This window comes from Terrapene carolina, unplaced genomic scaffold (genome assembly GCF_002925995.2).
Source record: "Terrapene carolina triunguis isolate 2854851 unplaced genomic scaffold, T_m_triunguis-2.0 Scaffold95, whole genome shotgun sequence".
Classification (NCBI taxonomy): Eukaryota; Metazoa; Chordata; order Testudines; family Emydidae; genus Terrapene; species Terrapene triunguis.
Window position 1 is genome coordinate 30,735,338 of NW_020664446.1, and position 12,473 is coordinate 30,747,810.

A 12,473-nucleotide genomic window follows, 5' to 3' on the forward strand; every position below is an offset into this window, starting at 1 on the left:
AAATTTTGCTTTCACGGAGACTTATTGTAAAAATCCAGAAACAGGAGTGAAGAGAGTAGAAGGTGGTATATGAATTTGATGCTGTCATTTGTTTTCAAGAAACACGTGGCATATTAAATTAAACCATATTCAGTGGTGACTTCCCCCCCCCCTTCCCCCCCCGTGGTAAAACACTATGGCTTGGTACAACGGAAGACTGTCAATTAGAGGTTCTAATAGTGGAATAACAAAAGTGTACTGCAGGTTCTGACTGAGGCATATTTGTAGGACAAATTCACTCTAATTTATAAGCTAGATTAGCTTTCCTTCATGAGTGGTAACTTTTTTTAACTATTCAGAATGGTTGCTATTTCTGTTTATCTGACCAAATTGAGGCGGGGGGGTAGAAGGGGTGGTTTTTTGTTGTTGTTGTTTTTTGTTTTTTTTTTTTGTTTTTTACTTGTTGGTTTTTCAAAAGAGAAGGAAGAGGACACTGAGATTTTTGGAAAGAGATTCAGTTTAATAAATGCTTCCTTATTCAATTTATGAATTAAACTTGTTTTTTAGGATATGATTAATACTTTATTGCCTAAAGTCTTGCCTGCAATAATTGAAGGTCTCCAAGACCTGGATGACGATGTCCGAGCTGTTGCTGCAGCATCTTTAGTACCAGTAGTGGAAAGCCTTGTTCATCTTCAATCACAAAAGGTGAATGGCTTATTTTCTACATTTTGACTTTGAAAAGTTCATCTTGGATCTGAACAAGAAAGCAATGTTTATAGTGCAGTACACACATTTTTAATTCCTCATTTTGTTATATAGAAGACTGACTTATCTTACAAAGAGAGAGGGGAAAAAATAAATAACTTCTCCCCTTGTGCTTATTCCTCTAGGTGCCCTTTATTCTTAATACACTGTGGGATGCTCTTCTGGAATTGGATGATCTGACAGCTTCTACAAACAGCATCATGATCCTTCTTTCCTCCCTTCTAACTTATCCTCAGGTCCAAAAATGCAGGTACCTCTTTCCAGCTACTACTTAAGAGACAGATCTAAGCATTTGTTACTGAAGCAGTTCATATTGGAATAATCTAAATTCATAGCAAATTACACTGTATATGGAGGAGATAATGTATAATGTTGGGAAGGTATCTTTCTGCAGTAAATGGATGCTGGTATAAATTTGAGGTCAAATTTTGTAAGTTGGTCAAAGGCTGTTAAAGGGCAGTGCACTTTCTTTTTTAGGACACACTAACAATCTAGTACCAAAATTTAACACACTTTGTCACTAGATTTAGCACCACTCTTTGTTAAGAAATTAAAGGTTAAAAAGCAATAGCCGCTACTTATGCATGACCCTTAATTATTTCTGTTGTGCTAAGTGGGAGCTGTTATCCTGCTCTAAATTGCCCCATCCTGCAGACTTCATATACACAAACCCTGTTGACTATAACGGGAGAGTTACACAGATGCAACACACATCCAAGGTCTTTGGGGTCAGACCCCAAGCAAAAGGCAAAGGAATAAGCCCATCTTATTCACAGAACCACTGGCTGTATCATTGATGCAAGGAAGCAAGTAAATAGAACAAACTGGACAAATCCATGTTGGCTTCTGTTCAGTAAACAGAATTCCTCCACCACCCCAAAAAAAACACCAAACCAAAACAAAAAAACACCTGACTATGCATACTGAAACTTTCACTTAAAGCGTAGGCAGACATTTAGTAAACTTACCCTTGTCCCCTCTTTTCTCCATATTTTTTTTTCTCTTTTATCTGTCTCCTCTAATTGTCTTGTCTACCTGATTAAATATTACCGGTGTGTATCTTTGTAAAGGATGAGAACATCTCACTATATTTTTATCATCCCTACTCATACATCAGGGAAATTCATTTTTTAAGACTCTAATCCATTATTCAATAGTTGTTTTTTTCGGTCTCCACGATCTCAAATGTATTTAGTTGTACTATCATGGCCCTTTTTAACAGGCAGAGGTGGGGGTGGGGGAGAGAGAGGGCAAAAATACTGCTTTAAAATGCTGTCAGCAGGAAAAAAAAAAAAGAAAATTTAAAGGGATTTCAAGCTCTTAGTTTTTGTCCCCAAAATCTTCCTTCTCATCACTTTCTTGGTCACTGTGAACACCACCACCATTCTCACTGTCACTCAATCTGGGTGTTGTCTTTGACTGGGCCATTTCTAGGCTGCTGCATTTAGACCATGTCTAAATATTGTCTCTTCCTGCCCTAAGTTTAAGGGCTTGTTTACATTGGGGAATTGAGTAGCACGGCTATTCTGGAATAGCCATTCTGCAGTAGCTCTTCAGGCATAATTTAGTTATTTTTGGAATTGCTCTCTGCACACTATTCTGAAATAAGTGACATTATTCCAGAATAATGTCCGGACATGGGAATTATTCTGGAATAGCTATGCTGATCAATGTCCTTCATGTAGACAAGGCCTTCAGAGCCAGCCTTTATGATCAATTCATACAAGTAAAACTCTTGACGTGGCTCTCATCTAGTGTCTGGGCTTGTGTGACGGGGTACGGTCCATCACTGTGGCGCCTCTTGCAGGCTGTCCTGGGGACTAGTGCTGTACACCAGTGCACCCTCTTTTGGTGATGTCTCGCCACCGTCACTTCTGCTCCAGGGACCCACGTCACTCCCAGGACTGCGGTGTCCTCTTCATGATACAACCACATGGCTGTGCCACACTTGGTGTTCCTCCCCCCCCCCCCCCCCCTTCTGGGCAACAGTATCACAGTCCCTCAGTCCAGCCACTTCCTCAGTGGCAAGTGGAGGTCGGGGGGACCCAGGCCTGCCTACTACTTCGGGTCCCGGCCTAGGTGGGTGGCCGCCACTTGCTGCATCCCCTCCGACTTCTCTGTAGATCTCCCTGGGCCACTTCCTCGTGACCCCAGCACCCTCTTTTCCTTTGCCTCACAGCCTTAGCCTGCAAATCCCTGCAGCCTGCCAAACGCTGCCTTTAGCTCCCTGGGTCTCCGCCTGCTAGGGCGACCAGACAGCAAGTGTGAAAAATCAGGACGGGGGTGGGGGATAATAGGAGCCTATATGAGAAAAAGACCCAAAAATCGGGACTGTCCCTATAAAATTGGGACATCTGGTCACCCTACTGCCTGCAGCACTACTATGTGCAGAGTGCTTGCTGCCCTCCACCTGCAAGGCAGCCTGTCCTCCTCCCTCCTCAAGCTCCCGGGGGTGACTAAAGCTGCTCTGTACTGCAGCTTTTCATATATGGGCCTGCCCGGCCCTGATTGGCTGCTCCTATAAGCCCTTCTGTGATTGACTGCCTTCTGTGCAGCCTCCTTATGGCTCTATTAGGGGCCAGTGTGGGGCGGATGCCCAATTGCGGCTTGTCACTGCCTCTCTGTTCTTCCCGAACGTTCTCTTGCACCCTTTAAAATACATTCAAAACACTGCTGCAAAGATTATCTTGACTTGTAGCTCTGGCCACGTCACCATCCACCCTTAGCACCCCTCTCCTAACTTGCCCATTTTCACTGCATCAAATACACTACTCAGGTTCACCTTTATGTTCCTTTATCTCCTAGTCCTGCCCTAGCTATCACTACTTATCCACTATTGAGGCTCACCTCTATTTCACCAAAAATGCCAATCTTCTTTGCCTGTTGAGATTTTTCTCATAAGCACCTTCATGTGTTCTTCCATGCCATCCTTTATGCATAAAGGAGTTTCCTGTAACAATTTAGTATCCTCGTTCATCTCGCTCCTTAATTTTCCTTTGCTGTGATGGCTACAAAACACCTGATAATGGCTAGACAGCTGATGTGCTCTGACCACTGCTGCTTTTACTTACAGTAGTCTCACATTGAGGCCTATAGTTTATTATTTGCAGTGCAGAAACAAATAATTAAGTACTTTAGGAAATCAAAGTAGAGATTTTATGAGAAGCTACTGTGAATTAAATCTAAGGGTTCAAGTTACATCATAATGACCTTTGAAAGTAATACTAAGCCTTTTGGATTTTTCCTTTTTCTCCAGCTGATGGTCTGAGGTTTTTTTTTGTTGTGTATTATATGGCTCTTGTCCTTGTGTCCCTCCCCCCTTTAAAAAAAATAAATAAATAAAAATCCATCTTTCATTTAAGACTTCCAAGCTGTTCTGCAACTCCTTTCTTTTCAGCAACCCTAAGTTTTGAAATTTCACTGTGATATAGAAACTTGAATTACCATTAGAGTAAATCAGTTTAGCTATTTTGGGAGCTGGGATGGGGCGTGAAGGGTAAAAAATATAGTTTTGCTATTTTAAAAGCCACAACAAACCAGTTTATTGTACAAGTTAAAATTTAACTATTAACTTTCATGTTAATGCATGACATGTGACTTTACTGCCATGTATTATAACACTTCTGTATTGGTTTGGGTTCACCTACTTTTCCATTTTGTATGTATTATATGTGACTCTATAGGTATAATCTAGTTTACATAACTTCATAAAGAGACTTTCGGGAATATTCTAAACCTAAAACTAAGTGGCATTCTCAGTCTTCTGTTTTCAAGTAGCATGTGCTGCTGCTGATTCCCCTTTCACCTGCTGATGTGTGGGAGGCAACTTTAGTAGAGGGCCAAGTTTTTTTTTTTTGTTGTTGTTGCTAGAAACAGGAAATGAAAAAGTGTAAATCAATACCAAGAAAACTGTTTTCACTCAACCTCTGACCCTCACTTACTTAAACAGTGAGTTCATTAATGCCAGAATTAAAAGTGGAGACCCGTCTATCCTTTGATACCTTTTTAGTCGGAGCTTGGCTACACCAGGGTGTGAATCTGGAATTTGTACCACTTCTTGGGTGTATAATCTGCTTTTCATGGTATGCAGTAACTCAGTGGAATTATGAGGAAGACCCATATGATGAACTCTAGGAGTTTGATTTTACAACAGTAACAAACAGCTTCAATCAAAGTGTTTTAATTCACTGTAGTGTAGTGTGCATATTGCAATTTAGTGGTTGCCCCACACCACTAAAAGTCAGTGCGGGCATTTACATTGACAAAGGATGCAAACCCATTGTGAATCTCTGTTTTGAATGGAGCTTTTCTGTGGAAAAAAGATTTTTCCTATTGGAGGGTTTAACTCTATATCCTTAATCTTGGGAGGTAAATTGAGTATCTAAAAATAAAATCCCCTTCTCCATCTCTAATCTTCCTCTTCCTCCACCTGTTTTGTTTTCCCTTCCTTATAATTTTTTCCTCCCAATTCCTCCATTGTCTTCTGCTTCTGTCTCTCTTACCATCTCACAATCATGTGTACGTGCTGTTTATTCGTAGGACAATAATAACCCTTTAATAGCTGTAAATAACTGCCCTTTAAAGACAAAGCATTGGTAAAACATTTGTTTGGATTAATCAGTGGTTTTATTAATAAATGTTTGCCTCTTTGTTTTGCGTGTACAGGCTTGTAGTAACTGATTTTTGTTTCCTTTTAAAAGGTTAGTTATGCTTATCCAATAGTCAGGATTACAGCAGTTAACTTTTCCACAACAATAAAGTGAAGAAATATTTCACCTTGGGGCTTTGGTGAAGACAATAAATCACTTAAGTTCTTTTCTTTAGATAGAATTATGATATTAAATCTTTCAGGAATCATCAATGAGATGCCTTGGTCAAAGGTTCTTATATAAATTATGAAAACTATCTCTATTTCAGTATATTCTCATAATGTTCGTGCCAATGTTAAAATCTCAAGCAGGAAAAATCCGTTAAGGCAGAAACTTTGTAATTCACCCCATTGCATGGAAGGTGGTATCTCCGATGAGTTCATGTGTAATAACTATTTTAATTCTCAGGCACAAGGAGTTAGCTAAGGAAAAGTTTCATCCTTAATGCCTAACTGCATGACAGTGAAGAAATTGACTGACCTTTAAAATGAAATGTGCTTATTTTCTATGTGTTTGGTTGGGGTGGAGGTGGGAAAGGGGGACGTACTTTATTTTAAGTGTGGAAGAAACCATAGTAATTAAGGATATAGTTACAGTAGACCTTACTAATTTGGACAAGCTTCTGAATTTTGCCATTAACAAGTAAACACACTTTATATATATATATATATATATATATATATAAAAAAAACCCACACAACTCAAACCATTTATTTTGACCATTGTAGTTGAGCTATAACTTGATCCTGCACTTAACATGGCCTGGGGAATACACAGTGTTACTTTTCTATTTTTCCTTCAAAAAAGTCCCTTTTTAACTAAATATTATAACTGGATATAAATAGAATGAACTTTTTTTTTTTTTTTAATTTCCTTTCTCTTACACCTCCCCCACCCTCCTCCAAAATATACCAGTATCCAGCAATCACTCACCGTTTTGGTCCCACGCGTATGGCCATTCTTGCATCATACTATATCATCTGTTCGAAAAGCAGCATTGGAAACTTTATTTACGCTGTTATCTACCCAAGACCAGGTAAGAACTGAATTGTAATTGGTAAGTGATTATAATTATTAGAAGTGGTTTGTGCATGGTCTTTGAGTCACTTGATAACTTGTAAGAGTTAGCAAGTGACATGTGGAAAACATTTGTGGTCTACTTCTGCTCTGGGTAGAGGTGGGTGCCACTTTAATAGCGAGAACCTAAAATAATATATGTTTAAATTACATTGTATGTTGGAATTTTCTCACACTCATCATATCCCTTTCTTCAGAGTTCTTCAGCCTGGCTAACTCCGATTCTGCAAGATATGTTGAGGCACATTTTTCAGTTTTGTATTTTAGAAAGCAGCCAAGATATTCTGGACCTTATTCACAAGGTATTTATTTAGCTTATGACGATGCTCTCTCTTGTTCATAAGTCTGACTCTTTTATGTGCCACCCTTTGTCAGATGCATGACCTTCAGTCTACATAATTGCATGGTGTTCTACTGCTGTACGTTGATTTCACTATGATCATTGTGAAACTGTTCCTAGATCTTGGACGTCATGTTGATCAAATGTTTGCATAGATACCATGATACGTATTTCTGATGTACACATTTTTTCCCCCCTCCCTCAAGGTGTGGCTGGAACTGTTAAACAAAGCATCAGTACAATACGTGGTAGCAGCGGCTTGCCCATGGATGGGAGCCTGGCTCTGCTTAATGATGCAGCCTTCTCACTTGCCTATTGATTTAAATATGTTGCTAGAAGTAAAAGCCAGATCAAAGGTAAAAAAACAATTTTTAAAACCTTTGTGGGAAAGCAAGGAAACCAGTGATTACTGAGGTGCTGTAGCAAAACTGTGACTAGCCTGTGTAGAAAGGAAGGACAGTGCTATTGCCGCCAAGACTCTGTGGGCATTGTTACCATATAGGTGGAACTATGAATCCCCACAGCAGCCTGCAGGGCAGTTCCACTATTTGTGTATGTGGCCATTCAAGGAAATACAGTCCCAACTGGAGTTCCACTTGCAGCAGTACAGTTTTGCATCACCCTGACACAAGCCAGTACCTAAATGGCACAACTTGGCCCTGTATAAGAACTTTAAAATAACAAAAGAACTTGTCATTTTAAAGTTCTTATAAAGTTTTGACGCTATTATTACAGATATGGCATGATTTTTCTTCTTTATATAAATAATTTTTCAAGGCCAAATACAAATGTATGTAATAAAGCCTATTGTGCAATTAATAGAAGCTGTTTAACTAAAAGTAATTTAAACATTAGTTCACTCAAAAATGCCTCCGAGCCTGTCTGGCAGATACTCTAATTCTCCATGTAATAAATACTCCTTAGACCTGGTCTATACCTAAAACTTGTCACTCAGGGCTGTGAACATTTTTGCGCCCAGTGCACTGTAGTTAGGTCAACCTAACCCCTGGTGTAGATGCGGTTAGGTTGATGGAAGGAGTCTTCAATTGACCTAGCTACCACCTCTTGAAGAGTTGATGTTACATGAGTTGTAAGTTGATGGAAGGCGTGTTTGAGTTGATGTTGCTTACATCGATGTAGGAAGTGTCTATGCTCCTGCACTGCTGTAGTGTACCCTTACCCATCTGTGGATGGATCAAACTATGCTCTGTGTTCCTTGTTAAACCCTCTACCGTTTTATAAGGTTCTAGATACTTCTTATTTCAACATGTTTTCATATCTGATCTGTAGTACCTACATGTATCATTTCTCCAACTTCTGTTTGCAGAACTGAGTCAGCTTTCTCAGGATTACTTTACTCATGAGAAACTGTCATATGGTGTTCCCCCCCCCCCCACTTGTTTTGGCCTCCGATTCAAACTGGAGGTCTAGCACCATATTGGCTTAGATAAGCTAGTTAATATTAAAACCAGGCCACACATTTAGCAGTGCAGAGCCTCAGCAATAAGCCCATAGTTCTCTATCCATGATTGAAGCACCTTCAGAAGTCATTGTCAAAGTGATTCAGAGATCCTGTATTAATGTACAATCAAATCTGGTGTGGATATTTGTCACATCGTTGCATAGACCAATTATAATTTAATATGGAAATGTGAATGAATTTTTTTAATCTGAAATACAGAAAACTTTGGAAAGCAAAATAGACAAGATTTCTTACTACTTAATAAACATCTTCTGTATTTATTCCATAGGAAAAAGCAGGTGGCAAGCTGCGTCAAGGTCAAACCCAGAACAAAGAAGTGATACAGGAGTATATTGCTGGTGCAGACAGCATTACAGAAGATCTGGCAACCAGGGATTATGTTGTTATGCGAGCCCGGGTGATGGCAGCAAAGTCAGTTTGTAGAAAATATGGAAAAAAGAAAAACAATATATAATCTAAAAAAGTTGTGTTATTTGTAAAATTTTTGCTAAAATCTAACCTATCTGAGACATTTAACTTTGTCTTTAAAGTATGAACCAAGGAATGAGAATAATGTTACTGTAACACTTTTTTTCTTCTTTGGTCAAGGTTGTTAGGAGCACTTTGCTGCTGTATTTGTGATCCAAGTGTAAATACCGTTCCTCAAGAAATAAAGCCAGCTGAATCACTAGCTCAGCTACTGCTTTTCCATTTGAATTCGAAATCTGCCTTGCAGAGGATTAGTGTTGCGTTAGTAATCTGTGAGTGGGCTGCCTTGCAAAAGGTAGGATGCTTTTTACAGCAAAAATGAAATATGGTTTATTAAATTAATCAAAACAGTTTCTGTTATTGTCTGAAATAGAAGTACAACAAAAAGGCTAATACTGAATTTTTATACTGTTAAATGATGAAATCTGACAGGTGAAGCCATGGTATAGAATGATTCTGAATTATTTTGAAGTTGGCTAAAAGGCAACTGTGTGGTTCAATGAATGTGTTTGAGTTAAATATGGACTCTAGATTGATATTAAAAGACAGTTAAGTATCCATGTTTTCTGCATAAATAGATACTATTTTTCCTTTTGTTGTGATTTTATTCTTGTTTAGTAAGTTATCCTCGTTCATGTAAAATTGGGTGTTAAACCTACTTGGAAAAACTTTTCCGTTAATACAGTACTGATGCTGAATTTTCGTAAAATGTTGGGACCATTAACTGTTTTCATGGTATACTGAAGTTTGTATGCACATCTTCATTTTTGTTGCTTTACGTCTTGCTATGTTAAAAGCTTTAAATTTTTTTCAGGAACATCTAATTTATTAGCAGAGTTCAGTTGTGTTCCTTAATCTTAATTGAACAAAATAATCAGTATGAACACTTGAAGAACTGAATTGAGTGACTTGTTCTGTTTTAGGAATGTAAAGCTGTGGCCCTTTCTGTGCAGCCACGCTTACTTGGAGTCCTTTCTGAGCACCTCTATTATGATGAAATTGCTGTTCCTTTTACACGAATGCAGAATGAATGTAAACAGCTCATTTCATCACTAGCTGATGCACACATTGACATTGGGAACAGAGTAAACTACAGTGTGTTTACAATAGATCAAGCTAATGAACTGGTGAGTAAATCTGAATGAAGAGGTAGCTTCTAGTCATAATTTTTGATGTGCTGTGTAATAATGCTGAAGAATTGCAATAGTTTTTAGAAGTCCAGACATATATTGTGACTTGATTGGGCGCTTTCTCAGGTATAAGATAAGAAATGGATGTTCATTATATGTGCACAGAAGAAGATGAATCAAAAGATTAGCAGCATGATATTTTTTCCATTGAAATATTTATATCTTACAAAATTTATAGAGGCACCATTTTAAGCTCACCTACTGGATTCACTATCAAAATCATTTTAGGTCAACACATTTAAAAACACTTATGCGGTCAAATGTAATTGAGGCTGATAGGAAACCTTGATTTGCATATTTCCTAGGAACGGTAATTTTTCTTTGTGATTGAATATGTTCATTCCATCTTAGATGTGTGCACACCCAGTGCACCAGAGCCAGAGATTTTTCCCTTAGCAGAACCTGTCAGGGTGTTACATGTGCCCTGTCCATGATGGTATAAAGGAGGGATGAGGTGGAGGATGGGACAAAGTAAAGCTTCCTCTGGGAAGAGATGCTCCCCAATACAGACCTCTTCTTTTCATTAACGATCATTGAGGCCAGCCTCCCACTTCAGTACCGACCCCTTCAATGCAAAAAATATCTCGGTACTGATGATACTAGAGGGCTGTCCAGCACATGGGACCTGTTCTGTATCTCTGATCTGGATTCTCCAGTAGTGCGGTAGACAAACTAGGTGGTGTATTGCTTGATCTCAGGCTTCATCTATAAACTTACAAAGACTTGTTCAGCCCTTGATACCATGATCACAGTCCAGGATATCTCTGACCCACACTTTCCTACTGTCTTGGAAAGACACTGTTGTATGCCTGCCCTCCCATTCCACTCCTTCCAAGAGTTTTGCTCAATCAGGATTATGCTCACGTGATCCTCCTACCACTGGTGTGCCCTCACCAGCATTGGTTATCCATTCTGCTGAGCTTACTGGATAGAGGTCTTTTGACACGATCTTCAGAACCACACTTGATCTCCCAGTACCATTGTCTGTACATAGCAACCTGGCTGCTCTCCATCTTATGGCCTGTTTGCTCCATGGTTAACACTTAGGAGGTGGAGTGTTCAAGGAATGTTATCTACTACATATGTTTACCTGTTGAAGTGGAAACAGTTCTCCTTATAGTCAAAGCAGAAGGGTGATTTGTGAGTCCTGGCTGCTATCGATCATGTTTTGGACTACTTGTTCCCTCTGAATCAACAAGGTCTATTGATTAGTTCAGTCAGGGTTCCCCTCACAGTTGTCTCCACTTTACATACTGCTGTTGCAGGCCACAGTGTATTCTAATCCAATGTCAGTTAGATTGATAAGAGGTCTGGACATATCCCTAGGTCATGGATACCATTCCTCCCTTGGACTAAAATCTGGTGCGAACAAGGTTGATGGATCCACTCTTTGAACCAGTGGCGTCCTGCTCTTTTCTGCATCCTTTGAAAGTAGCACTTTTGGTAGCTATGACTTCCACAAGAAGGCTGACAATTAAAAGTATTGGTTGCTGACCCTTCTTACACAATTTGAGGACAAAAGTATACATACATCCGCATCTGAAATTCCTGACGAAAGTAGTTTTGGAATTCCACCTCAATCAAACCATATACTTAGCAACATTCTTTCCTAAGCCCCATTGTCATAAGGATGAAGAGAGACTCCATATTTTTTTGTGAAAAGGGTATTGGCTTTGTATTTGCAAAGGACTAGATCTTTTTTTAGGTCATCATCTTAGTTATAGACAGGATGAAAGGCCTTTCATCCTGGCCAGAGGATTTTGTTCTGCATACTCCTGTGATATGAGATTGCAATGTACCCCCATCTGGAAGGGTGGTAGCGCACTTTAAAAGATCTCATGAAGTTACCGCACCATTTTTGGCTTAGATGCCTAATAGCAGTCCTTTATAGAGCTGCAACTTGGCCATCAGTGCCTAGTTTTACTACTCATTGCACTATATCTCAGCATTCCAGAGAAGATGCTGAGGTCGGATGAGTAGTTCTTCAGTCCTTGTTCAAAACACTCTCTGAAACCCACCTCCCATTTGAACTGCTTGTGAGCCATCTAAAGTGGGACATGTGCAATCATTCGAAGAATAATAGTTACTAACCTATTTTGTAACTGTTGTTGTTTTGAGATTTCATATATCCATTCCACAGCCCACCCCCCTTCCCCTTTGTATCAGTCTGTCAGGTAGGAAGAAACTGAGTGGGCTGTGTGGTGGCTCTGCCCTTTATACCATTGCTCAGCAGCTGAGGGCTCATGCGCTGTCCCAAAAGGTACCATTTCGGGGGCGGGAAATCTGACTCTGGTGCACTGGGCGTGCATACACCTGAAGCAGAATGGACATAAGCAACACATCTTGAAGTATAACTGTTACAGAACAGGCTAGTAACTTGTTTTTTGTTTTGTTAGTGGGTTGGTAAAGAGAGGACAAGGACAGTAAGAACATGCAATAGCTTTGGTTAGATGTTCACGTATTACTGTGTTGAGGATTTCATTAAAAAACCTCAGACCAGGCTGCATTCTCCTCTCTCT

General features: G+C 39.5%; 1 protein-coding gene across 3 annotated transcripts in view; it reads left to right on the forward strand.

Moving 5' to 3' along the window:
- The window catches only part of BTAF1 (B-TFIID TATA-box binding protein associated factor 1), a 104,197-nt gene that overhangs the window by 26,467 nt on the left and 65,257 nt on the right, over positions 1-12,473 (forward strand). For 2 of the 3 annotated variants that reach the window (XM_026651001.2, XM_026651002.2), the window contains exons 11-18: positions 547-687; positions 873-997; positions 6,312-6,432; positions 6,671-6,775; positions 7,020-7,169; positions 8,565-8,707; positions 8,885-9,059; positions 9,688-9,891. In XM_026651001.2, the coding sequence (XP_026506786.1) occupies positions 547-687; positions 873-997; positions 6,312-6,432; positions 6,671-6,775; positions 7,020-7,169; positions 8,565-8,707; positions 8,885-9,059; positions 9,688-9,891 (1,164 nt within the window). The remainder of the gene's footprint in view (positions 1-546; positions 688-872; positions 998-6,311; positions 6,433-6,670; positions 6,776-7,019; positions 7,170-8,564; positions 8,708-8,884; positions 9,060-9,687; positions 9,892-12,473) is intronic. The other variant, XM_026651003.1, reaches the window with a different exon arrangement.